The sequence below is a fragment of the Enhydra lutris genome, unplaced genomic scaffold (assembly GCF_002288905.1).
Source record: "Enhydra lutris kenyoni isolate GAN:26980312 unplaced genomic scaffold, ASM228890v2 scaffoldscaffold8, whole genome shotgun sequence".
Taxonomy (NCBI): Eukaryota; Metazoa; Chordata; class Mammalia; order Carnivora; family Mustelidae; genus Enhydra; species Enhydra lutris.
This window is the reverse complement of record NW_019154092.1, coordinates 31,298,115-31,325,844: the sequence shown is the minus strand read 5'-3', so window position 1 is coordinate 31,325,844 and position 27,730 is coordinate 31,298,115. Positions and strand designations below refer to the sequence as shown.

The 27,730-nt window shown below is 55.8% G+C and overlaps 1 protein-coding gene across 50 annotated transcripts in view; it reads left to right on the top strand.

Moving 5' to 3' along the window:
- The window catches only part of LOC111142426 (CUGBP Elav-like family member 4), a 289,048-nt gene that overhangs the window by 207,734 nt on the left and 53,584 nt on the right, over positions 1-27,730 (top strand). For 28 of the 50 annotated variants that reach the window (XM_022495505.1, XM_022495504.1, XM_022495503.1 and 25 more), the window contains exon 3: positions 13,481-13,529. In XM_022495505.1, the coding sequence (XP_022351213.1) occupies positions 13,481-13,529 (49 nt within the window). Of the gene's footprint in view, positions 1-13,480; positions 13,560-27,730 lie in introns of all 50 variants that reach the window. The other 22 variants (XM_022495496.1, XM_022495497.1, XM_022495495.1 and 19 more) reach the window with 2 other exon arrangements.

Sequence of the window (27,730 nt, the reverse complement as noted above, 5' to 3'; positions counted from 1 at the left end):
ACCTTTAAGGAGATGGTCGGCTGGTAGCCGCCTGGGGAGGCCACGTGCATCCCCAGGGGCGTGCACGCGCCAGGGCCCGCGGGCTCCCTGGGGACACCGTCCCACGCAAGCATCTGAGCGTGACTCCAGCACCCCCCAACCCAAGCAGGCTTTTGAAGATGCTCCCGTGCACTCGTTCCCAACGAGGTGTGGCCGACTGGGACCCCCGGGGCGCGAGAAGGAGGGAGAGGCCGGCAGCGCTCTAACCCGCTGGGGAGAACAGAGAGGAAAGGAAAAACACAGCGGTCGTTAGCCATAGCCACAAACGCAGCCGTTAGGGGGCGCAGTCCGGCGGGGAGCCCCGCACTGAGCATGGCCTCCAGGGACCAAAGGGGGTGACCTGGATGCAGGGGAGGCGTGGGCGTGGGTGGCCATGAGACTGAGGGGGACCTCGACCCCGTGGAGGAGGTAGGTTTTATTAGCCTGTGAGCAGGGAGAGTCCCAAAACGGTCCTGGGCGGTTCATGGTTCATGAAGTGTCCTGCTTCCTGCAAAAAATATGGAACCAGGCAGGATGAGGGGACAATCCAGGACAATCCAGGTAGTGCCTGGAATAGGGTCAGATTCCAACCCGAGGGATCCGAGGGTACTGGAGGGTGTGAGCCTGGCCATTGGTGGTGGCAATGACATTCATAAAGCCAGACAACCCACCGAGGGACTCAGGCTTTGGGCTGGAGATCTCGTGTGCCTGTGGGACAGCCAAGGGAGAATGAACAAGGGGATCCAGAATGTGACAGGGAAAGAGGGTAGGGATGTGGTGGGAGATTTGGAGTTGTCTCCAGGAGTGTGCAGAAGGGGATGGGAAAGTCTCAGATGGGAGAGAACGGAGAGGGGAAGGGGCCAGCCGCATGTGGGAGAACCCACAGAGGTGTTGAATTCGGAAGAGAAGCAGAAGAAGGCGCAGTGGAGACAGGTTGGGGGCGGGGCAGTGGGGGGTCCGGCACTGCATGGAGAACAAACCCATGCACTTCAGGACCCCACCTCACGTACCCTCACCCTACACACACCCAACTCCACATATACCTCATCTCAAAACAACACACACGTCACACACCTTGTGTACACACCACAGTCAGCCCCTCACACTGCATACACTTACTTGTACACACTCACATACAAGTCCCCTCACACCTGTACCACTCACTCCCAGTCACCCACTCCCTCACACATCCACATTCTTGCACACCCATTCACTTGTCCACCCCCTTCATGCTCTCCTGCCCTTACACACACACCATCACACTCATACCTAAGCCTGACACACTCGTGGGCAGTTTCTATGACCCAGAGACCCTGGCGTATTCGGGGAGGAGGGCCATGATCGATGCTTATTAATGAAGCTGCCCCAGAGATGGCTAATTGATGGCGGTGTGCGGCTGTTGTCTGGAATTTAACCTGATTCATCATTTAGCCTGTTGGAGGCTGGAGAGCTGTGTTAATTAATGCCAGGAAAACAGACTTGGATGAGCTGGCGGTGCAGCCTCATATTAGAAAACGGAGAGCAAGGGGCAGAGGGAGGGAGGGGGAGAAAGAGAGAGAGAGAGAGAGAGAGAGAGAGAGAGAATGATTAAATCTAAAGCTCAGAGACAAAACAAATTCCAAAAAGCAAATGTCGGTGCCATTTCTAGGATGACTCAGGCTTGTGCTTGGCCGGCATCATCAGGCTGTGGTGTGGGGATTAAGAGCAATTTCCTCTAGATTTGTCATTTACTTGGTGTAGGCTTTGTTTTCTCCTTTAACTCGCCTGGGGACTGACTCTTCAGGCCTCCCACTGAGTCTGGGGAGATGGGGAGGAGGGGTCCCGGGTCAGGAGAGGGTGGTGGGGAAGGCAGAACTCCTCTCCTGGTCACGGAGGGGACTCAGCCTGGCAACACGGTCCACAGTCCCAGAGCAACCTCCTAGAGCAGGATGGGTGGGGAGGGAGGATTCGTACCTGGCTCAGGGGCAGGCCGAAGGGAAATGCAGACAAGAAAGTGGGCCTTGGATAACACAGGTGAGGGGCTCTGTCCAGCCTCCAGGGCCAGGATGCTCACTCCCCTTCCCAGTCCTGCCATATCAGCTTAAGAGGCTCAGAGTCTAAATCAGAAAGGCAGTGGTTCCCCTGCGGCCTGGGAGACATCAGATCCAGTCAGAGAGAGCCCCTTGAGGCCCAGAACTCAAGGGCCAAGGGCCCTAGAGGGGTGTGAGCTCTCAGGGGAAGGACCAGTGAGCTGATGTGAAGGGAGGGCTGTGAGCATGTTTTGGTAGAAGAAACCAGTTCTGAGCTCTGCACAGCTGAGGGTAGCCTTGGAACACAGCCTTGACTTGCCTGGTGGAGCTCTGGTATCAGAGCAGATGAGGGGAAACAAAGGGAGGCCGGTTAGGGCTGGAGATGTGTCCTCTGTAATCACTAGAGCTGACTAGCTTGGATTTAGGACACCCCTTGCAGAAGGGAGCCCCCACCCCCACCAGTGCAGTGTGGGAGCAGCTACTGAAGAGCTGAGAAAGGGAATTCCATGTGAATGGGTGGCTGGTGCCCGCCAACTATGGGGCCACGTGGCTGGGCATTTTGGGACTCCGTTATGCTGCAGCGCGGCACTGAGGGCAGAAGGTGTGGTGCACGGCTGGGGACAGGAAAGGGAAGGGCTTAAACACCATTTCAGCAAGGCCCTTTTGCAGACCAGGTGTGAGCTTCTGGAGGGAAGGGCCATGTCATTGAGGTTTGCTTTGCCATCCTTGTGCCAGAGAACAGGGGCTGGCCTACAGAGATGTTCACTAAGCACTGGATGGATGAAAGAACAAACTTAGTGGTCCATCAAAGCAATAGGCTCCAGGGGCACCTGGCTGGCTCAGTTGGAAGAGCATGTGACTCTTGATCTTGGGGTTGTGAGTTCAAACCCCACATTGGGTGTGACGATCACTAAATTTTTTTTTTAATAAATAAAAATAAATAAATCTCAAGATAGACTCAAGTACTGGTAGGCCAGGTAGAGAGGACAGACCTGGGGCAGGTGGGGGAGAGACTTTGAGAGGGTAAAGGGGGCCACAAGTGAGCTCAGGGTGTTAAAGCCTCAGGAGAGCGTGGTCTCCCACCCTCCCCCACCAGCTCTTCCCCCAAGGCTGTCCAGTCTTTTCTGTTCAGTAGAGTTCGAAAGAGAGCCCAGGGCATAGGAGATGGGAAGGAAAAGAAATTAGATGTTAGGTATTCCCTTAAAAATGTTGGAAATACCCACTATGAGAGGAGGAGAAGGGGAGGAGCTGGGAGAAGAATGGAAAAGGAGAGAGAAGACAGCTGTTGTTCATTTATTGAGCACTTACTGAATACCAGGCGCTCTGCTGAGAGCTTCGCCTGAGCTATCACATGAATCCTGCCACCCTATCAAGGGGGCTAGGCCTCTAGGAGTCAAGTGACTGTCCCATCTCATATGAGCAAGTAGATGGCTAGGACTGAGAGCCAGGCCTCCCAACTAAATCAGGAGTTGTTCCCTCCAGAATTATCTATCCACTGCTGTTAAAAAAAAAAAAAAAAAAAAAAAAGACTCACCCTCTCCCCAACTCTGAAGAGGGTTAGCGACCCAGCCTGGCCACTCAGGCAATAAGCTTGGTTTCCACAGCAGCAGATCTTAATTAGGACTGCAAGGGTCCTCCCTCCCTTGCCAGGCAGCCCTGGCGTGTTGGTGGGAGCAGGTGAGGTGGACACGGGGCTCAGAAACAAAAGAGACCGGCGGCCCTTGGCTGTGTGGACCTGAGGGAGCCCTGCCGGGTGGGCAGGGAATATGTTAGCCCATCTGCGCGATTTCTCCCTGATTTCTCACTGTATCAGTCCTGTCCGCCTTACCTGCCACAGCCCGAGAAGCATCTACCCACACACATGGCCCCAACCCCGACCCCACTGCAGTGAGGGTCGGTGAGGGAGTCCCCTGTCCTGGAAACCCGCAGAAGAGACCTCTGATGGCCCTCGGAGGCGGGGGCTGGGGGCGGCACCTCCTTTGTTTGTGCCAACTCTCCCCCCTCCGCCCCCCCGCCCTGCATGTGCATGTGAGGGGAAAGCGTTGTGTAAACTTAGATTGCGGAGAGCAAGGAGAGGGTGGAGGCTCGGAGGGGGATAGGAGAGAGGGAGGAAAGCCGAGAGAAGGGGAGGGGGCAGCCCGAGGCCGCCGCACCAATAGGCTCTGTCAGTCCTCTGGCCGCTGTTCGCCGTTCGCTGGGCGCGGGAGAGCAGAACAGCCTGTTGCATAGCAACTGCCCAGCGCCTGTTGAGGGGGGGCGGGACCACGGAGGCTGCGCGGCCGCCCAGGGGGCTGCTGGGACAGAGGCTCCGCGCCCCACCCGCCTCCTCACCGCGCGCTCGGCGCTCCCCACCCCTGGATGCCTGGAGAGGCAGCCAGCCACCTCCCGCCGCCCTCCCGGAGAGGGCGTGCGCTGCCCCCAACCACGTCTCCGGTTGGCAGCCAGCCGTCTTCTCCCCCACGCCCCCTCCCCAGTGGAACGCTCACGAAGCCAGGCTGGGGCTGGGGCTAAGGGACCGTCTGGAACCCAGCATTAAAGACAGGCTGGGGAAGTTTTACTTCCATCCATCAAGTACGTCCTGTGCATAAGCCCTGGGCTGCTTCTGTCTTCCCACACATGGGGAGGGGACCCAGACGGCGCAGGCCGGTTCTGATCTAAACATTCACCTGGCACTTCTCAGCGTTCCTGACCAGACTCCACTTCCCTGAGCACGCCGCTGCAAGCTTATTCTTTCTGAACGTGGCTGGTGGGCTCTGTTGTCCCTGCTGGAGACTGACAGGGGACACTAGGGCCCACAGCACCAGCTCAGCCCCTCCCGGGTTCCCCCTCACTCTGCCTGACCTCCGGTGCACTCATGCCCCAGACTTTCCTCCCACTCCCTGGCACCCTGCTGGCACCGTCTCCTCTGCTCACCCAGGCTTTCTGCCCTTGAATGCCCAGCCCTGGTCCATACCCTGGCACCCCGTGACTTTGCTCATCTGGCTCGCTTGGCTTCTGGAAGACTGGAGGACATGAGCCACCTCATGTGATTGGCGTGAGGTCTGGAGCTTGGGAAGGACAGGAGGAGTATCACCTGCCACCACCACCCATGCCTCTCAGTCCCCATCCAGGCGCATGGCAGTAGCCCACGCAGGTCTGCATACTATCATGTCCTGACCCAGAGCCAAAAGGCCCAGGCCTGGGCTGGGTCACAGCCGAGTCCTCAAGGTTGTCAGGCGTCTGTGCTGTTTCTCATTTGCCTGCCCTTCGTCCCCTTAAGGGCCACTTGTGACAGCAGCAAAGTGAGTCCAGAGGCTATGGCTCGAAAAGTGACAAGAGTGGCTGTGTGGACCCAGTCACCGAAGTCTCCCTGAGGAGGGGTCACCAGGGCTTAGGACTCTACTCCTTAGACAGGTATGAGAGGAGGTGAGAGTGACAATAAGGAAGGGGGACATTGTAACCAGCACAGAGACAGGGTAAGGCAGCTCTGTGGCTGACTTGGCGGTGACCTCAAATACTTTGCCGAGGGATGGGCCAAGGGCCTCTGCTGGCAGCCAGCCCCACCCAGGGCTGCCCCTAGCCGAGCGATCTAAATGAGAAGAGGGGTGAAGAGCTAGCGGGACCTACATGCCGGTTTGTGTCCTGACCCAACAAGCATCAGATGGCCTCCTCGGAGCAGGGAGTGGGAGCAGAACCAGATTTATTAAAAAATCTTATCTGGAGGGTTTGCATTTCAATGGGCTGTGGATTTGCATATTTTAACAATAACCCCGGGTACTTGTGTCTGGTCTGTGCTCACTGTCTCTCTAAATGAGGATCGAGGATCGGAGCTTCAACAAACCCTCCCTCGCCTCACCCCAAGGTACCACAACCCCACCTTGCTGGAGGGGAGGGCCTTTGGGTCGGAAGCAGAGCTGTCCAGCAGGTGACCACCTCTGGCTTCTGGACACTCCTGTCCCAGGGGCATGGCTGAGGCAAGGGAGAACAAGGCTGGTGATGGGGCGCGCAGGGTTCTGCGTGTTCAGCAGGAAGACAAGATGGGTGTGGGCCTTCCCTCGCAAAAAGAAGACAGACATTGAACAAATAAGTCGACAAGTTTGGGATAGTAATGCTGTGGTGAGGCAATTGGAGGGAAGAATGGGAAGCTTGAAGGAACACTTCATTTAGATTGCAAGGCCCAGGGGGAAGCTGAGGCCTGAGGGAGGGGTGAGAGGTAGCCAGGAGAAAGGGCAGCTAGAGCTGCCCGTAGACAACCACGGGGCAGCCTGGGGATAGGACCCCCCACACCCTAGGATAGGCACCGCCAGCTTGTCTGGCCAGGTGCACCTCAGAGACTGGACTGAGGTCAGAGGTCTCCAGTGAGGGCAAATTGCCCTCTACACTAACTGTTGGGGTGTCCTTAAGTCTGAACATTATGGTGACAACAGAAGGGATTCCTGGAGTTTCTAACCCCTCTCTACGTAAGGAAGCATATGTGATTTATTAAGGAGATAATTAAAATGTTAGTATATTTACAAAAAGCTACAAATAATGTGCACTGCTTCAGCCATTCCCCTGCAATCCCTTCTCACTAGGGGACAGTGGAAGCCATGGGGCAGGGGCTCATTCTTTTATTCCGTGGTTCCTGAAAACCTACTAGGCACAATCCTGGGAATCCACCAGGGCATGGGATTCAGAATCTGCCTTCTTGGGGCTTTAAACAAACAATTTCTCCATTCATTAATTGTGAATTAATTCTAATTATTGGCTAAGTGTCGCAAAGGCCAGGTCCGGGCAGAGGGCAGAATCGCTGGGGAGCCAGCCACCTAGGTCCCTGTGATCTCACGCTTGAGTTTTTTTTTTTTTTTTTTTTTAAGATTTTTATTTATTTATTTATTTATTTGACAGACAGAGATCACAAGTAGGCAGAGAGGCAGGCAGAGAGAGAGGGGAGGAAGCAGGCTCCCCGCTGAGCAGAGAGCCCGATGGGGGGCTCGATCCCAGGACCCTGGGATCATGACCTGAGCCGAAGGCAGAGGCTTCAACCCACTGAGCCACCCAGGCGCCCCTCACGCTTGAGTTTTCTTCTCTGCCCATATCGGGTGGTGGCTTCCTCACCCCCAACCTTTTATACCAAAGACGGAGAATTCTCAATCTATTCTCCCAAAGTTGCCCAAGGTTCATCTTCAAAAGATAAATCTTCGAGTCATGATCTTTCTGTCTCAGGAGCAATGCTGAGAACTCCTCCTGGTCAAGAGAATGCCTGGTGCCTGGCGTTGGTCGATGGAACTCCGGGGTGGTGGGGACCCAGGAAGGCATCGTCTGTGGGGTAGCTCCATGGGCACACAGCCCGTGCAGATGCAGAGGCCCCGTGCTCAGAAGGGTCACGTGCATGGGGTTTAGTGCTCTGCAGTCGCCATCTTCGAATTTTTAAAATTTTCTCTTTGTACTTATGTCTCAAGTCAGTGAAATCTGTGGGAGGAAGGAATGTGTAGGGGGCTTGCCACCTCTTGCATATGCAAGGTTTCCCCCCCACTGTCTGCCCAATCCGTGCCCATCCTTGGCCCCACAAGCCAGCCCTCAGCTCTCTAGGCTGGCCAGCAGTGGCCTGGGCGTAGGTTAGGGGAGGCTTGGGTCAGGCCTCCTTCCCCAGTGACACCCAGGCTGGCAGCGCTGTGGCTTGTCTGGTTGGCCAACAGAGGCCATGTTTTAGCAAGGGCAAGTCTTCTGCCCCCGTCTAGCACATCTTGGTAGAACATTTGCAATACCTTTAGGGTTGACCATCCATTGCGGGTTGGGGCAGTGGGTGGCCCCTGGGTGGAGGTGAAGCCTGGTTTGACTTCCAAGGGGCCATTCTAGGCTAGGCTAGGTAGCAACATGTGTGTGTGTGGGGGGTGGTCAGTGGAAAGGAGAGCCTGGCAGTCCTCAGGCCTAAGATGCTCCCCCACAATGTTGCAGGGTGGGGCTCTGGGTTCCTGTGTGGATCTCCATGCCTCAGAGGACTCTGTCTTCCTTCTCAGCCTTCCTGAATCTGGCTTGCATTTGTCTCTTCTGGCCGGCTCAAGGCATCCTCCAGGCACAAGCCATAGAAAACAAACTGTAATTTTGGTGATTCTGCATAGGAGCTAAATGTCCTGATATTTGCATTTAAAACTGGCATCACACAAAATAAAGATGAATGGTAGGATCTAGGCTAATAATTTAAAATTTATATTCTTTTTACTTAAAACGACGTCAAACAGCAAATAAAAAAGACCATGACAAGTCAAGAAAGAGAGAGACTGAGGGAAAAAAGGAAAAATTTTATAATTTGTGCTTTCATGACGCTTTCCCCCTTGCTTTTTGAACAAGAAGGAGCCCTGCTGATTGTATCTCTCTTCCCAGAGTGATGATGCTGCTGGCTTGGGGTATAGATATCCCAGTGGGCTCCAGCCTTCAGGGTCCACTGCTTCCCTGTTTCCACGACCCTGATGTGTGCTGGGTTGGGGGGCAGACAATATAAAAGTTGATTCTTTGAGGGGATGAGAACAAACAGTGTGGACTAATGAGGAACAGGAGTCAGGCTCCTCACGAGCCCAGGAGAGGTTGGGAAGGGAGAAAGATAAGAGATACCTTCAGTGAACAAAGCAAGAGAAGAATAGGCATTTCCACACTACACCATGGCTTGGGGAGAGGTGAGCCCCTCCAGTGAGCATGGGAGCTGGGTGCCGGCAGGCTCGCACACGTCCCAGTGGAGCCTGAAAGGACCCTCACTCAGCACTGAGGTTTGAATACCCACCCTGGAATTACATTTGGGGACACAGGGGCTGGGTGGAGAGCACCCTGGCCATTCCTGTAGGCCACCACAGTCGTCTCTGCCACACCAACCATCCTCTGCCCACCCTGGCCCTGTGCGGGGCTTCAGTCCAGATCTTCCAAGACATGGGCCACAGACTGGAAAGCAACATGGAGGATGAGGTTTATGGAGAGGCTACAAAACAGAAGGAACTACGCTAGTTTGCTCCCTTATCTTGTTTATTCCCAGTCTCCCGCTAAAATGAATTCTTTGAAGATGTCTGTAATGTCCTCCAAGTACTACTCAAACATGTATGCACACGTGCGTGCACACACACACACACACACACACACACACACACTCTATCTCTCTCTCTTTTTCTCTCCAGGGGAGCCTAGTCCTGAGTTAGTGTCTAGGGGGTCTGTGGGTAGGAAACTGGGTCCCTGTTCTTGCTTGAGGAATAAGTGCCTATTTTTGTTTGTCACACACACACACACACACACACACACACACATTCATGCACACACATGCTACGAGAGGAGAGAGAGAGCGCACAAAGTAATACAAGGTCATGTGTGACCAAGAGAGCCAAGAGATAACCAGCAAAGGCTTCTTGATAGAGGAGGATTGTTGAGGATGGCCAGTGAGGAATGACAGAGAACTTTCCAGGTCTTTTTATTTCTGAAACAGCTTTGGGTCAACTGCCTGGGGACCTGGTGTGAAGCAGAGGGCTCAGGTGCCTAAGAAGGCAGGTGGAGGGCCTTAAGGATCCTGCTGGTGTGAGGGCTGTCCCAAGGGAAGCCAGAGCAAGTTCATGAGTGGATGTCCCCAGGGCTCTTGCTAGAACTGGCTTAAGGAGTGAGGGGCCAAGGGACTCAGCTCCTGTCCCCAACCTCCATGTCAGCTCTCAGGTAGACAGTTGCGGGGTTGGGGGTGGGGAGCTGGGTGAAGTCAGTCCCTTCCTAGTTTGGTGGCAGAACACATCTGGGCATTAAGGGACCTGTGGCCCCATCTGCAGGCTGGCCTTGCTCTGGTAGGTTGTTCATTCCAGGGAGCCCCTTGTGGGGCAGGGAAGAGGATACAGACGATTGGGAAAATGGCCTTCATATGGGAACCAGCCCAGGAGCCCAGTCCAGGTTGCACCTGGGAGGACAAGAAAAGGCGGGTATCTGGAACTGGGGGTTACTCAGGGCCGTCTTCCCAGATGGGGGAGGGGTGCTTCCGTCCCCTGGCCCTCAGGGGGCGGCAGAGAGCTGCAGACACCTGTGGGATGGTAGAGCTGACAGAGGAGAACCCACATGCAGAGGAGGGCATATGGGAAGGGGAGGGGGAGTCAAGAAAGAGCCAGGCTGGCCTGTCTGTCAATCTGTCTGCCTGCTCACTGGCCACAGACCTCTCTCTCTGCAAGAAGCCACGTTGGACAGACAGGTGAAGCCTTTGGACCGGCTCAATCATCGTATTTATTCTAATTGTATCGTAATCGTCCCCAAGGAGCCTGGTTCAAATGAGCTTGACATTATTAAAATTTTAATGCCCAGTTTTCATAGCTGAATGAATATTTAAAGGGTATGTCCCAGCTTAAGTTATGATGATGAAGAAATTAATGGAATGTCTTGTTTAATGCATGGATATGTGTTGATGCAAAAAGTGGCAGAGATGGGGAGGGGGAGGGGAGGCAGAACTGGCAGAAGAAGCCAGCACCAGCCTTCTGCTGCAATAGCGACAGGGAGGACCCCAAAACCTGGGCCACAACCACTCACTCCCCGTGATAGGACCCCGAGCTGGAAGCAGAAACACAGTAAAAGAGTTGGTGATGTCCCCGAAGGACCGACCCCAGAAGACTTCAGGGTGCCTTCAGGGAGCTGTTCCTGACCCAGGGGGGCAGCCCTGAGTTGCCACCCCTCTCTGCCCTCCCACTCCCTGCTGCAGGCATGCAAAGGCACAACCCAGGTGGAAGGTCACAGAGGGACACAGACGACACCTCAGAAAGAGAATCAGCAAGGGGGGCACCTGCACACCAGCCCAGGTCCCACCAGCTCCCAGGCCCAGGCCCTCCTGGAAAGATAATACAAAGACTGAGGGGGATGCCTGGAGAGAGGAGCAACAGACATGGGAGAGAAAAGGCCCCAAGAAGCAGGCTCCAGTGTCCTTGAAGCATGCTATTCACCTGTAAGGGACAGCCTGGGGCCGTGTGGCCAGCGGCTCCTAGAGGCCAGGGTCTGAGGGGGCAAAGTTAGAAGAAGGACAAGGTGGCAGGGCCCCTCCCCCATCCTACCCATCACCTCTCGATGTTCCCTTCCTCACCACCATCTCTCCTGCCCGGCACAGCCTCTTCTCCCCAGGACAGGCTCACTCCTCCTCCTCAGGGCAGAACCAGGCCTTGGTGAGGCTGGACAGGGCTGGAGTCTGGAACAGGGACAGGAGACACTGGCAGAGGGAGATCTCCCTCCAGACCCCAGGCATCTGTACAGAACCTGCTCCAGCTGAGAAATCTTCCCAGCGGAGCCTGACACTTTATTTCTGCTGAGAATTAAGAAAGCACCAGGCCGTATTTTATCTCTCCATCAAGACTGGCACCTCTTCGACAGCCCCGTGAAGGCTGTCTGGTTGCTGACCATCCCTAGATCATAATAAAACATGAAAAATGACCCCAGAAGCCACAGGTCCCTGGGAACCAGCTCAGCTCCAGTCCACCCATCTGTGTGGAACATCCCGTGGGTGCCTAGCCCATGGCTGGGGGGAGGGCGGGAAGTCAGATGAGCCCCTGGACCAGGAAGGGGCTGTTGCCAGGAAGCCCAGAAATCAGAGCCTACCACTGAGTCATGGAGGAGGTCAGGGAGGGCTAGGGTGGGGCTGGGGGCTGGAAGGGCTGGAAATTCGCCCCACGTCCATGAGCCTGGGACAGAGTATTCTTGATTGCCCACGTAGTGGGACAGGCTGGCTGCCTGGGAATGGGGTGCCCCTGAGGTAGAAGCCTCCATGCACAGGCAGAGTCCACTGGCCCTGTTTAATTTACCTTGTTTAATTTCAGGGTGTTCCATAAAGAAGGGACATTCTAGAAAAGGGTTGGATACTGAGTCCCAAAAGGCACTGGATGGGGAACCAGGAGGGCCCTGGCTCCCTCCTGGAGCCCTTCCCCCAGAGCCAGAAGCCTGCTCGGCCTTCTGCGCCCTTTGCTCAAGAGCTGCAGAGGAGGCTGTGTATGGAGCAGGGAGTCCAGGACCCCCTAAACGAAGCCAGGAACTTCATTACGTCCCTCTTCCTGCTCCCTGTGATTGGAGCTTTTCTGTAACACCACAGTCTCCTCTCTGGCGGAGCTTACATACAAAGTAGCTTTCTCCCCCTCAACTCCGTAAGGCGTGCCAAGTCCCGTGGCAAACATGACGCTCTGACCCCATCTTGGTGGGCTGGCCCCAGAGTCCTGTCTTGCCCCTGCACAGGCCACCTGTGTCTCATGTCCTCTGCTCTGTGCCCTGCCTCCCGCCTCTCTGTCCTTCCTCGTGGTGGCTCTGCCCTTCCCCTGGCCTTGTCCTCACCTTGCTGAGTCACGGGCACCCACACTCCCCCACCCACTTGTCTTGACGCAGCCACAACTCACTTCGAATCCTAGACCAGCCAGCCAGGTCTAGGGCTGGCTGGTCCAGCCTCGGCACACGAGGGGAACAGGCGACAGAGTCACCTGGTGCAGCCCGGGAGCCTAGAAACAGCCCTGGCTGACTCGGCGTCCTGGGCTCATCTGGCCGCGGGGTGGCTCTGCCTCAGCATCTCCATCTATGAAATGGGGGTGCCAGTCCCTGCCCGGTGTGCCTGTCAGGGTATGTTTGTGTGAGAAATGAAAATGCAGTGAGGGCTAAGGAGGTGCTGGACAGGCGAAAGCACTGGAAAAAACATAACGTAGGGTTCCATTTGCATGATTCCTTCCGTTTTTATTGTCTGGAATATCTTGGGGCCTCGGCTGGCGAGCCCACCCCGCTGCCTCCACGGCAGGCAGCAGGGAGGAATCAGACCGGCGCTGAGCGGAGCCGCGATGCTTGGAGTTCAGAGACCCCTAGTGGCCTGATCGAGGCACTGACGTGGGTCCTGGAAGGAGAGAGAGAGAGAGAGAGAGAGAGAGAGAGATGGGCCTCCCAGACGCGTTGGGGGTCAGGCGGTGTCCTGGTGTCCTCCTGTCCCCTAGATACCATGGGAGACAAGGAGCTGTGCCCACTGCACACACCCCCAAGGGGCAGAGCTAGCTGTGGTCAGGAGCCACAGCCCTGAGCCAGCTCCAACGAGGAGCTGGTGAGGGGGGCCCAAAGCCTCATGAGGGCACCCTAGGACCCACAGCTCACATCTGCGAGACGGCATGAGGTGTCTAGAGACCAGCTCTTTTTGGCAAAGCCAGCTGTCTCTGGTGAACCCGGGCTGGCCAGAGATGCACTGTGGGGACACCTTAGATGCTAAAGTCACAAGCTAATGAGAGAGGCTCCAAGGCAGGGTGGGGGACACCTCAGAGCCCACGATCCAGAGAGGCCCTCCTGGGGGCCCTAGGGACTGCACAGGCGAGGGGAGGGGATGGGGGTTGGTGCCCCTGCACAGGCCCGCGGTTGCATGGGTGTGTGGGTGGGCAGGTGCGGTCCGTGTGCCTCGGTCCCTGTGAACACCTGTGTGCCTTTGGGTGTGGGTGTCTGCCCCCTCGTTCCAGGCCTGCTCTGACAACATCCCCTGTGCTCTGTTGCAGATGAACCGGCCGATCCAGGTGAAGCCAGCGGACAGCGAGAGCCGAGGAGGTAGTAGCTGCCTGCGCCAGCCCCCTTCACGTGAGGGCTCACTTGTCTCTGCCCCCCTCCCTGGACCCAACCCTCCCCCCATCCCTGATGCGCCGATGCAGCGACTCCCTGCCCTCGCCTCCCGCCCTGGGAACTCATGGCTGGGTGCTGGGACAGGACTTTGGAGCTCTGGGTGACCGGTGTGGGGGGAGAGCAAAAGGAAGCAAGGAGGTAAATGGGGTCTGTCAGATGCTGGGGTTCCTTCCTTCCTGTAAGTGAACAACTATCATGTCATGGGGCACTCTCATGCCTCCTTTAGGAACCCCAAAAGGGTGTGCCCACTTCCATGTCGCCAAAGAAACCCCCTTCTGATGGAGCATGAGCAGTTGAAAGGGTGCTAGGCTGGGGAAGAGGGGCTGGAACCTGGGAAGGTTCAGGCCAGAGCCAGCAAATCTGAGAAGGGCCTCGGTGGGGGCTTGGGACCGCTGAGGTCAAGATCCTGGAGACAGATCCAGGCAGACCGGGAGATGTCTGGAAGGGGACATAGTGGGAGGGCACAGCCACACCCCACAAGCTCAGAGCCCCACTCCCCGAGGAAGCTCTGGGCCCTCCACCAGCAACGGCCCTGCCACCAGCGACGGCCCTGCCACCATGGCACAGAGAGGCTGCACTAGCTCGGGCTCCTGGCTCCCTTTGCCAAGCACCTCTACCCCGGGCTTTGGTCTGGACTGGTCACTCCCCTCTCTGCTTAGACAGGCACTGAGCAATTTCCCTCTCCCCTCTCCGCCCTCCCTACAAAAACTGTTCTAGGAAATTAAGAGCCAAAAGTAAAATTGGCAAAAGCTACTTGGAAATTCAGAGTCAAGGTCCTTGCCCAGAGAAAACTGTAGTGTGGCCACAGGAGGCCTGCCTGCCCCTGAGACCTGGGGTCCCTCCAGCTCAGGCTGCTGCCCTCTGGGTCCTAGCAAGACCCTGACCTGGGCACAGGGCCTCTATGTCTAGGACCTTCCTGACTTGGGCTTCAAATCTCACACCCCACTCCCCGAGCCCAGCTGGAATCTGGGTGCTGCCCAAAGGGGTCCCATGACCCCGGGGAATTGACACACCTCCCTCTGGCCTTCTCAGAGCTTCCCATCCTGAGGACCCTGCGAGCAGAGGTGGGTCAGTTGAGAGGCAAAAATGGCTCAAGTGAAAAGGGCCCAGGCAGGGGATACCTACCTGGTTCACGCTGAACCTATCCGGTTCCTGACTGTCCAGTGACTTCAGTTTGCTGTACACCCAGAGACTTGTCAAGTACCCAGCTCTAGGCATCCTTGCCCTGGTGGGGAGTACTGTCCCACCTCATGCAGGACTTCACCTTGGTGGCCCCAAGGAGCCAGGGTCCTCTCCTAGAGACTGTCTCTGGGAGGCAGGCCCAGCAGGCCCTAGGCCCCAAGGTCACCCCGTCATGCAGTGACTCACCTGCCACACCCTGTTCAGGTAGCAGAGTCAGGATGCAGTGAAGAGCCCGTGTCCCTGGCAGGGGGGTGGATCTCTGGTGCACAGGAGGGAGCCCGAACAGTAAGCGGAAACTGCAGTCCCAGAGAAGGGGCCCCTGAAATGGGGGCAGCCAGATACCTTGGCGCCTGAGCTGGCCTTGAAGGAGGGGAGTTTCCACACCTGGAAAAGAAGTCAGGGTGGCATGAAAAAGGCCCCATGGGGGGGACCTGTGGGGGAACAGGGGGCCCCTCGGGTACAGAGCCCATAGCTCAGAGTTCAGCCGGTTTTCTCGAGGCTGGGCTCGGGGTGGGGTATCGGAAACACCGTGCCCAGCGAGGCCACACTGAGCTCAAATGCAAACCCTCTTCTCCTTCACTTGCCTTGGAGGCAATAGCTTTCTGACTCCAAGTTGCTAACCTCATCTCCTTTCTCCCATATATCTCCTGCCGCTGACACTTGCCCCAAACCAGATTAATCAGCCCTTTTACTCTTCCTGCAGTGGAAAGGGGGGAAAAAGAGCCAAACCTAAACATCTATCTATTAATTGCATATTCAATATTAAACAGTGAGATGATCCTGAGTCAGCAGTATCACCGAGCTATTTTAAAAAGAAAGAAAGAAAGAAAGAAAGAAAGAAAGAAAGAAAGAAAGTCAGTTTAAAGTAATTTAATATCCATTACATACTTCTTCCGGTGGAAAGAGGATTGAAAGAGGTGAACATGAAAAAAGGTGAAAGAAATGGGAACAGAGAAGGGTGTGGAAGGCGGCTGAGGGGAGAAGAGCAGGGTCTCAGGTGAGGGGGGCAGGGCGAAGCCAAATCCAGACCAGCCCATGAGACAGGAGACCCCACGACTGGGGGGGGGGGCGGGCAAAGAAGAGAGCTTGCTGTGGCCTGGAGCAGGCGGCGAGGGATTCCTGGAGGGAACTGGACCAAGAGGGGTAGACTTGGCCGGAAACAGGGAGGACGCAAAGTGAAAATGGGGCCCTGAACACAAGGCCGAGAGGTTGGGCTTGTCTCCATCAGGAGTAGGAGCCGTGGATCCTGGTGGGGGGACCAGGCAGAGAGAGGGCATCAAGGCTGTGATGTCTCTGCGCAGGCAGAGAGGAGCGGCCCCAGCAGCCGCCCCCGAGAGCAGCGCTCCAGTCAGGCAGGGAAGGCGCCCTCTCTCCGCAAGGAGGATCAGTTCACCCCACAGAGCTCAGTGGAGCAAGTTAAATTTAAACTGAGCCACCGTCAGATGAGCAAACCAATTCATTAACCGGAAGGATGAGGCAGGCTGGGGACAGAAAGGAGCCTGGGGAGGGCACCCTACCTGTTCCGGCCATCTCAGAGGCAGGGACCCTCCCTATAGGGGAGGCGCTGTGTTCCTTCACCGGCACTAGGCAGGTGTGTCCCGCCCCACGAGCTGGTTCATGGTCAGCATCTGAACTGGGTGCCATGGCTGCAGGGAAGCCACACACACACACACACACACACACACACACACACACACGCACGCACACATGCTCCAGAGGACTCTGGCTTAGCTGGAGTATGTGAGGCCTCCCCTGGGAGAGGCACCACTGAGTCTCTTCCCTGGCCCCTTCAGGGAGGATTGAGGAGGCCCAGAGGAGAGGGGCCAAAGGAGCAGCTGTCACTGAATCCAAGGCGAGAGTCAGGAGAGTCAGCCAGAGGCCAGGTGATGGGGGAGGGTGGACACCGGCAGGAGGGCAGAGCTCCCTGTTACAAAGTCCTGTTGTTCCACTACTGGCTAAAGGCCTGGAGGAGGTTTGGAGACATATGGGGGGGTGGGGCTTGAGCTCCAGCCATGAAGGGGACCCTGGTGGGGTCGTTGCAGTAAGCTACCCCCTAGGGAAGCTTCTAGAGGGTGAAGGAGCTTCTTTTATGTCTCCCTGTGCCCACCAAGTCCTTCAGAATCACCTCGGTTGAAGGACCCCACAGCAGTTTCCATTCCTGTCCTCCTTCTCCAGAACTGGGAGCCCCTGTCTGCCTCTCTTCCCCAGCTCCGTCTCTCCCTCCTGTTTCAGTCAGTCTGCTGGGGGCTGGGGGTGGGGTTGGTATCAGCAATGGCAGGGCAGGTTTGCGCAGAGAACCTGGGAAGGCCGGGAAGGCATGGAAGGTTGGTGGCAGGTGTGACAGCCTGAGAGCCACTGCCTGTGCACTGGGTCCCTGAGGCAGGCGCGGGCAGGTCAGTTCACCAGGCGGCCGTCCTCCAACCCTCGCGGCTCCTGCGTTCATTTACGGGCGTCTTCAGGGCTGCTGTCCCCCGTCACCGTGGCCCACACTCATGTGGCAGTGGAGTCCCGCCAGGCTGGCTAATGAGGTTGGACACAATGCATGTGACCGCGGCTCTGAGGCCCTCCCCGAGGCCACGTTCCCCACCATAAAACCGTGGCTGATTCCGTCCTCCCAGCCCCTCCACCATCTGTAGCCCCATTGGTTCCTGCGGCTTTTAAAATCCTATTAAGTTCCTCATTTCTCCTCCGAGCATTATTTTCTTTCTAAACAGACATAGGCAGCGAACGTGCTAGGAGAGGCCCGGGCCGCCCAGCGGAGGGCCGTGGTCAGCTCCCTGCTGCAGACAGGTCCTGGGGCCCCAGGAGACCCGAGGCCACTCTTTTGACCTCCCCGGGTTGGGTGCGCCCCTTTCAGACTTTTCTAGCTATTTAGTCCCATACTCTAAGTTGGCAATTAGCGAGTGTGTAGAGGAAATAGATGTGCAGGCTGGTCCCGCTAGGAAAATTCAATAGGAGTTTCCACTTTCTTAGATGGCAACAAATGCCTCACTGACAAAAGCTTCTGGGTAGACAGAAATCCCTCCGGATTCTGTTAGGAACCCTTGGCCCAGGTGGGGTGGAGTACACAGGAAAGTGAAGCTAAGGGTGGGTGGTGCACAGCGAATTGAAGATTAATCTGAAATTATACCAAGACCGAGGGAAACAAGGTTTAAAAAAGGAAACCTATCACTCTGGACAGTGCCCCCCCGCAAGATGCAGTGCAGTGGGGGATCGGGGAAGGGTGAGAAAAGGTAGACCAGTGTGTACTCCCTGCCGGGACCTCCTGGGTGACGCTCCCCTGGGGGTGGGGTGGGCAGAGACCCAGTCCAAAGAACAGCCTCACTGGTGCAGTTGTGTCCTACAGCCCAAGCCCCTCCCCTTCTGTCCCCATCTCTCCCCTTTGGGACATCAGGAGCGTCCCCCCTGGGGCCAACACATCCTGCCTCACCTTTGGGGGTCCTGGTTTGTGCCCTGCCTGAGAGACCCAAGAAGGAGCAAAGCTAACCCCAGCCCAGCCCAGAGGATGAGATCCTGGGTTGAGAAGGGGTCCAGTGACTGAGACCCCAAAGCTGGACCTCAGAGCAGAAAATTCTCTGCCCTCACCAGCCCTTACACTCTCTGTGTCCCCATAGAAGCCCCCAGAAGCTGGGCAGCATGTGTACTTCATTGTGTCTATGTGTGAATGTGTATGTGTTGGGGGAGCACACTTCCTTATCCATCCCCCTCAGCAGACCCTGCAGACCCCAGTATCCATAGCTCCTGGGCACCGAGACATTCCACAGCCATGTCTGGGCCCAGGGATGGGCACGGGGTCATGGTGAACCTTCGGCTGGAGGATGGCTAACTGCTTTGTTGGCCAAGAATGGAACTCCAAACCCTGTAGAGGCCCCCCGAGCAGTCTGCCCACCCTCCCCCGTGAGTCAGCCTCTCATCCCGCCCCTCCTATTTTTAAAAACTATCAAGACAGAAAGAAACTCGGCCTCCATCTCGGCCTCCCTCAGAGCTTGGAAATCCTGTTTTGTCAGCCTATCCTGTCCTAGCCCCACCAGAATCTCCTAAGCCATTGATTGTAACGTTTTCCCTTGAACAGCAGCCCCAAAGCCAGTGTCCTGGCTGATCATTCATGTACATGAACCCTTGATTTATTTTGGACTGATATCGAAGGAAAGGCGTTATGGCTTTTAGCTCAGGAAGTTTGAGTCAGACATAAGACAGCAGGTCTCAGACAGTTGCAGTGCTCAGGGAGCAGCCTGGGGCAGGGGTCACTGTCACCCTGCTGGACCCTGTGATTTCCCTTTGGGGAGACCTAAGGTTGAGACATGTCCACTCCAGGCCAAGTGGCCTGCCCAGGGCATGGCTTCTTTGATGAGCAGGAAGTTCTGCCATGTGTCTGACCACAATCCCTCCTACTTTTGCTTGTTTCCAACTGTTAGGTTCCCTAGATGATGCTCCAAGGCCCCCCTGCCCTGGGGTTTTATGCTCCATAATCCCTGCCCCTTAAAAATCTTGGTCTCCTTTTTTCCCGAAGACCCTTTAAAAAGAAGACATTTTTTAAAAATCCGGGAAGCCTCTCTAGTTCACACAACTGAACCGAAACAGCGGCTTGGTGAAGACAGGTCTCTGGTTGGGGAAGGAGGTGGCTGGTGGGAAGGGTCCCTCGTGAGGGCCCCACAGAGGCTCCGGTGGGACACGCACACATTATAAATACGCCTGCCATGGGTGTGAAATTATAATTAACTGCAAACCTGCTGAGTTTAAATGGACTTTAGGTTTTCAGCTGGGGGAAGGGGTGTTGATTGATCTGCATTTTGTTTTTGAGGGTTTTTTTTTTTAATCCATTCGGCAAGTTAAGTTGAGACTCACGGCTCCTCGCCAAATTCCCTCTGGCCCCGGCTAATTTAGCAAAGGATTGTTTCAGAGGAAATGGGGTATTAATCATTGCAAATGGGCTCCGGGATGATATTTAAAAGCTGCTGCGTGTGTGCCCAGGCTGAAGGGGCTGATGATAGAAATCGGGATGACAGGGAGAGGCCAGGGACCAGGGGCTTCTGTCTCCCACCCCCGCAGCCACTCCCATGGCTTCCTGTTGCAGGCACTGCGTGGGCGTTCAGGAGGAAGATCCAGCAAGATGAGAGGGAGGGAGGGAGGGAGGGAGAGAGAGAGAGAGAGAATGTCACACTCCGTCTTTCCTGGCCTGATGGTCCTCAGCATGGCACTGAATGAGCCCCCAACATGGGAGAGACAAACCCAGGGCCTTTGCAGCCCCTGGCACTCACACTCAGACAGCCTGATAACAACCTGGGCATGGGGAGCCTGGGGGCAGGACGCCGGGAGAGACAGCTCAGGATCAGAGATCAGAACCTGTAACACCTGCCTGGTCCTCAACTGCGAGGGGATTTGAGCAAGGAAGGGCAGATCTTCCAGGGGAGGAAATAATCTGAGCCAAGGCAAATTTGGAAGATCCCAAGAGGCCAGAAAGAGGGGAGGGCAAGATATGGGAGCAGGGATTTCAAGGAGCTTTAAATGGAGGCAGTTAGGCCCAGAGAAGCCATCTACAGCTCAGGGGCAGGCAGTGATGTCCTGTACGGGTGCTCAGGCAGCTGGGGGCCGCCAGCCAGATGGGGAGACCAGCAGGACAGTCCTGGACACCACACCCAGGGACCCTGATTCCACATTCCCTGCCCTTCCCACAAGGGTGCTTCGCCACCTCCTACTGCAGAGAGGACAATGAGATCCCCTTGGAGCTGCCATAGGTGAGACACGGTTGGCAAACCGGGGACTCTTCCACGATGACAACTTCTGTTGTTATTCAGCAGTTATTTTAATCTTAGAGTCCAGTCCACGGGACATGAGAGGAGGTGACAGGGGTAAGGACCTCTGATAGGTGTGATCAGCAAAGTGCAAATAAAAGTCATACTGCCTAGGGCCTGAGCTGCACTGAGCATGGGGATTACACGACAAGGGCAGAACAAGGAAGACTTCCTGGAGGAGGTGATTATTGGAATGATAGGTTTACCAAGAGGTAGCATCTGGGCTAAAGTGTCACAAGCAAAGACATGAAAACAGAAACAAGCAAGGCAAATATATGGCATCTGAGATGTTTGAAAAATAATATAGAATGACTAGGGGGTTCTGGCTGGCTCAGACAGTAGAGCGTGCAACTCTTGACCTCCAGATCTTGGGTTTAAGCCCCACGTTGGGTGTAGAGATTACTTTAAAAAAATAAAAATAGGGGCGCCTGGGTGGCTCAGTGGGTTAAAGCCTCTGCCTTCGGCTCAGGTCATGATCTCAGGGTCCTGGGATCGAGCCCCGCATCGGGCTCTCTGCTCAGCAGGGAGCCTGCTTCCCTTCCTCTCTCTCTCTCTGCCTGCCTCTCTGCCTACTTGTGAACTCTCTCTGTCAAATAAATAAAATCTTTAAAAAAAAATAAATAAAAATAAAAAATAAAAATAAAAACAGAGATTAAAAATAAAGTAGAAGAGCTGGTTTGGCTGGAAAAGAGGGTCCACTTTCTGGGAGACTCGGACTTGGTGCGCTGTGGGTCTCACTGCCGCTCCCATTTCAGGGCGCGCACTCCTACGTTGCTGCACAATGCCTGAGTTGGGGCAGACGGGATCCTGTCTCTTGTCACCCTGCGGTCCAAGTTCACAGGCCTGTTCCAAGGTGTTTCTCTAGTGCGGTGCGTCTGCCCGGTTTTCCAGATCAAACACGTCCTGCTCCCTCCACAACCAGCCCCGCATAACACATGTGGGAACCAAGCCATGTCTGCAGCAGCTGCTGGGAAAACCATGCTAAGGCTCTGGAAGGGAGATAGAGCCCATCTGCTAGAGCCTCCAATGGGAGTAACTTGAGTCCTGCCACAGCCCCTACAAGGTCAGTGAGCAGCACCCCCACTTTATGGAGGGGGAAATGAGGGCTCAGAGAGGAGAAGTGGGTATCTTGCCCCAGTCCACACAGACAGGGAGATCTGTTCATGGCCTCACGGGCACCAGATGAGCAGCGGAGACAGCAAGCCTTAGCTGGCAGAGGGGAGAGCAGTCAGGGAAGGCTTTCTGGAGGAGGCTCCCTGTTGGATAGGATTAGGCCGAAAAAGCCTGAAAAGCTGGTGAGACAAAAAGAATGCAGGCCCCATGACATAGGGCCTGTCCAAGAAAAACCAGCGGGCCAGAGGAGAGGGTTCCCAGGAATGCCCAGCTAAAGAATTGGGGGTTTTCTGGAAGATGATGGGGAATCCTGGAGACTATGGAAGACTGATGGAAGCTGGACCTGGGAAGGCTGGCTGCCCACAGGGAAGACTGGGCAGGGTGTCAGGGAGACCAGGGAGAGATGGATACTGGTGCTAGTGGTGAGGGGAGTGGCAGGGAGCAATGGGACTCAGAGTGTAAGTTCAAGAGCCCTATTGTTACCGTGAAATACAAGCCCCCAAGCAGCACACACCCACCTACCCACCCACCCCCACCCCCTCCCCTCCACCCAATACCTGATACCCTTAGACCCCCAAGTACATGTCCACTTTCAGGCACAAGCCTGCCCTTGGGTGGTCCTCTCTGACCCTTCTTGGCTGCCCAGTTCCGCATGGTCAGAGCCCCCTTCTGGGTCCACCCCGTTGGCATGCTTCCTGCCACTGTTCCCTCCTGGTCTTCCCGGCTCAGAACCCCCTTTCCTGGCCTCTGCCTCAACCATAGGGTCAGGCAGTAGGTGTTAGTTTCCCGTTGCTCCATGGAGAGGGTGTCCTCCTCGGGGGCAGGTGTGTGGGGTCTGCCACAGAGCCTGGCTGGGCCCCAGCAGGCAGCCCTGGGTGCTGGACCACATGGCCAGGCTCGCACTCCTGTCTCTAAGAGGAACCTTCTCCACCACCCTGCCTCTCTGCTGGCCTGAAAGCAGCCCCCTCTTGGGTCTCCCCAGCCCCCAGCCCCTCCAGAGTCAGGCCCACAGGCAGGGGGCGGAGGTGGGCAGTGGGGCGGGTACCACTGACATTGGCATTCTCCTTGCAGCGCATCTTAATAATTTAATGGCTATTAGCAGGGCCGCTGTGGTGGTGGGGGAGGGGGGCATAGGGGGAAGATTTATAGAGAGAATTCACTCCAGGTTGGGGTTTTGTCTTCCTCTGTTTTCCTGGCATTTATCATGCATGTTTTAATTTGGATCGGAGAGTTGCTACCATCTGGCCATTATCGCAAAGAAATATTCATTTTCACTGAGTGACACAGGCTCCATTCATCACGGAGTGCGCTGATTACCCCGCGAGTGTGGGGCTGCGCTTTCTCCTTCATTTGAAATGAACCTTGAGCTATGAGCAGGTCTCATTTGTAGGGAGCAAAGGCATGGGGCCAGCAGCTACCCTGACCTTCCAGCCAGGTGGGTAGGGAGCAGTTTGGGGGGAGGTGGGGGGAGCCAGCCCTCTCCTGCAACCCTAGCCCTTCCACTTCCCCTCGCCTCTCCTGGGTGGGGGTACTGGGGGCCCTCACAGCCTCGCCCCCATGCTTCTGACAGCCAATCCCCCCCAACCATATCCGGGGCGGTCGCCAGGCCAGGTGACAGAGACGGCCGAGGTGGCCCCTCTGACTGGTCCCCGAGCCCTGGGTAATGCTGGCCTGCCAAGGGTAGATTTTCTTCAGCAGGCTTTCCCTAACAGAATATCATTCCAAGAGGGCCATTTCAGGTCGGGGCTGTGTGGGGGACAAAAGGGCCTCCTCATTCTCCTCTCATCACCTTATGGTGGCGCCATCAGGGCTGGGCCTGTGAGAAGAGACTTGCCGGCCTCCAGCTGGGACATTTCCCAAGCATCACCCTTATATCCCGCCTGCTGCACACTACAACCTGCCATCAGGGGCCGCCCGAAGGCCTTCTGTCGGCGATGGGCATGGACACCCAAGGGGCCATTCGGGAACATCCCTCAACTGGGCTGAGCCCCACTTCACGCCCCCTCCATAAACCGGCAACCACATCTGCAACACAGAGAAAGGAGGAGAAAACATCTTTTCATCCATTTTAAATAGTGAGTCAGGGCACCCAGAATTTATAGGGCCCCTCCGTGTTTCCTGCCCCAGTGTGGCTTCGGATTCACAGCATGAAGACATCAGCTGAGCAGTACCCCTCCTCCCCAGCATTAGACAACCCCAGGAGGGGAGTGAATTAAAACCAGAAACAGCTCCACGGGGGAAATGTTTGCTTTGCCAAAAAGGTAAAATTGGGCGGGAAGGCCAATTCTCATCTGTAGAGGTTCCACTTCTTGAGATCTTGGAAGGATCCCAGGGGCCAACTGACTTTCCTGGTCTTTGTACCAGAAACTGTGGCTAGATTTCAAGGTCCCGACACCCCTCTAGGACCCAACCCAGGTTTGGCCAAGACCCAGGGGACTGTGCTGAGGTATCAGGAATCCGAAGGGAGGCCTGTGCAAGCTTTGCTGGCCCTTCCCCAGCAGAGAAGAAAGCCACGGGCATCCTAAGCTGAGCATGCCTTGTGTGCACGCCACACCCCATATGCCACGGGTACGCCAGCACGATCTTCGGCCGTAGGTGGCACACAGTCTGGCTGGGACTGAGTGAAATCAATGGAGCCATTAGAAGGCAGGAAAAGACCTTGAATCAAAGCACCAAGTTCAACACAAGTGCAGGCCAGAAGGAGGTACAGGAAACCAGGTGGCTTCCACTGCCCCCTGCCCAGGCCAGGCCTGGGTGCTGGGTTGCTGGTTTCTTCTTCTCCTCGCTCCATGGCTTAGGTATTATTACTCCATTGTATAGATGAGGCACTGAGACCCAGAGCTGAACTTGCTGAGGTCACCAGCAGATGGGTGGTGGTACATTTGGAAAGGAACTCAGGCCCTTCTGATTCCAAGCACCACGCTGTGGGTCTGGAAAAACCACGGAAGACTTTAAGAGGACGGGGCTTTTCAACTGGATAGCATGGGAGCAGCGACATTCTAGGGAGGGGGGTGCCCTGCCCGCCTGTCCTCACCTTCTGGTTTTCCATCCTGGCACTTGTTGAACTAAATGAGCTGTTCTCCACCCTGCTCATGCTCCTCCTCCCTTGGGGCAGCCCAGGGTGAGGTTTCCACCTCCTTCTGGAGTGCAGGGACTTTAGCTAAGCTCTGCAAAGGTCCTCTCCCCGCCCCTCCAAGAACATGGCGCCGCCTCCCCCTTGGAACTCATTCTGTGACACCAGCAGCTCTGAAACATCTGCTCCTCCATCCCGGACCCGCAATTTGAATAAATTACCCCGACGTGGCAGCAGCCTGTTATTAATGGCTTGAGTTTTATAAGATGCTTTAGTTCAATAACACTGTAGCCCCGTGCTGCGCTTCTCCCAGATATTTTTATATTTTGCCTTTTCCCCACCTCCTTCTTCCCTCCATCCTTTGGCTGCCTCCAGGGCTCCAGTCCCTGGCTACAGTCCCCTCCAGTCCCTGGCTACAACCCTGCCAACCCCTCCCCGCTCTGCGCTGGGTCGCATCCAGGAACTGGGGACCACCTGCCCCACCTGCACCCCACCAGGGTTCAGCCCAACTGTGTCCACCCTTCTTTTTTTTTTTTTTTAAGGATTTTACACCACTGGGGAAGGTGTAAAATCCTTTTTTTTCTCTTTTAAAGATTTTATTTATTTATTTGACAGAGAGAGATCACAAGTAGGCAGAGAGGCAGGCAGAGAGAGAGAGAGAGAGAGAGAGAGAGAGAGAGAGAGAGAGGAAAGCAGGCTCCCTGCTGAGCAGAGAGCCCAATGCGGGACTCGATCCCAGGACCCTGAGATCATGACCTGAGCCAAAGGCAGCGGCTTAACCCACTAAGCCACCCAGGCGCCCTGTGTCCACCCTTCTAAGCATACACGGGTGCCCACCCATCCCGCTGTCCATGTCGAGGCCTAGAAAAGAGGGGACCACGGCCAGGCTGGTTGCCCCTTTCTCCTCCCAGCTCCATCCCCAGCCTCCCCCAAAGGAAACCCACAGGGACAGAGAGTCTGAAGTCGGGGCAATGCACAGAGGACACTGTTCAGGGACCCTGTTTCTGCACCTCTGATCCCATGGCCAGATCTCTACTGCTTGTGGGGACCCATCCGAAGCCTGGGGAATAAACTCGCTCTTCCCGGTTGGGCTGGCAGTGCTCCCAGCCTGGGAGAGACCCAGGCCTCAGTTTATTCCTTTATTCATCTGTTCCTGGTTCCTCATTCTTTTGTTGGTTTGTGCTCATGCTCCACACACCACCTGCTTGAAGCCCTCCCAAATTACCTCCAATCCCCAGATCTAGCTCTTTCTATGTGCCCAGACACACCTTTCCCCCACAATCTTCTGTCCTGTTTTTTCTCTCCACAGCCTGTTAGTCTGCCTTCTGTTGGAACCCCCTGGGGCGTAGCCAGCATCTAACCCACAGCCAGCCCTTCTAGAATGATTAACAGTAGGTGCTCACACTGTGCGTTACTTCAACAAGCTGGTTCATCTGTGTGGGTGACACTTCCTGCAAAGAATGGGTGCACTTGCCGAAAGGGAGAAAAGTGGGTCAAGGGGTGGGTGGGTTTGTTCACTGGGGATATAGGATGGAAAACACTGAGGTTTAAATAAGTACTCAATCTGTTCCCAAAAAATGTAGACCACAGTCATGGTCAAGAAGTACTAAAAGGCTAGCTCCTTGCAAGTTCAGCTTCCAGCTCAGGAAGCAGTGGGTCCAAGCGTGGCAGGCAGCCTGCAGTCACCTGAAGGTGTTCTGGGTCAGGGGAACCTTCTCCTGAGCCTCCCCCAAGGGAGTTGACCCCAGGGGCTGGGGTCACTGCCACTAGGAGGACCCCAGAGTGAGTGTTTGGAAGCGGAAGGAAAGGATGCAACTTTGTAAAGGGCTAAGAGGCAGTGGTGGGAAGCAGGAAGGTAGGATGTCCCACCAGGCAGGAGGGCAGACCAACCAATCTCTGCCTCAGGGGAGAGTCCTTGTGAACCTGACAATGCCCGGATGTGGTACTCCAGTCTTGGAGGACCCTTCTGTGCCAGGGCCAAATTAAACTGTGTTGTCCCCTTTTCCTGGGGACCCAGCAGTAACCCTGACACTGGCTCTGAAGGGAGGATGTGCTGTGCCTCTTCCCTCCACCAACCCCCCTCTAAGGCTTCTAGGACATGGAGGCTCACACCACTTCCCATTCGGCCATACTATTACTGTGGGACTCTGCTTTGCTAAGAGCCCCACCATTATAACATAATTACTGCTGAAAATGACCTTTAAAATATATTTTAAATTCAAAATGTCTTTAAACCCTTCACTGAGCACCATTTTTCAATTTCAACGACTGTTTTCATTTTGCGGGGAGAGAGGATTAGGGAGTTGAGGAAGGAGCCCTCCCAATGGATTTCAAATGCTAATCCCACCTCCCGCTCCTTACAGAGAACCAGAGTTGGCTCAGGCCACACCTTGCACGGGGCAAGGGTGGTGGGAGAGCAAGGCTTGACCAGAGCACTCCTGCCCTTCCTCAAAGCCTCAGCATGGGGTGGGGGGGGGTGGTGGCTCAGGCTCTGGCCCCACCCCGCTGGCGCCTCCAGCCCCTGCAAGCTCTCAGTCCAGCCAGGCTGCTCTGGTAAGAGCCAGAGGAGACTCTGAGAGCACTGGGCAACTGCTCACCTCTTGGCCCTGCTTCTCCTTGTTCTCCTGGCTGATGACCCATGTCATGCAATGTTCAGTCCCCTGCCTATTGAGTGCCCTCCTGTCCTCCTCCCCACTCAGCTCAGCTTCTGCAGGATGCAGACCCCTCCCCACTCTGCTTTCCCACACCTCCATTTCCTGCCCGTTACCTCTGACCTGGCTGGGTCGCCCTGTCTCACGGGCAGCCTGGGCCCCTTGCTGCTCTGACCACTGAGTGACATCGGTCATCTGGAAGGGAAATGGATGGGAAGCGAAGCTGGCAAGGGAATGCGTCCCCCTCCTGAGACTCATGCAGGCAGGTCCCACCGGCCACACACTGCAACATCGCACTGGTTCTCCACCCCCACAGCT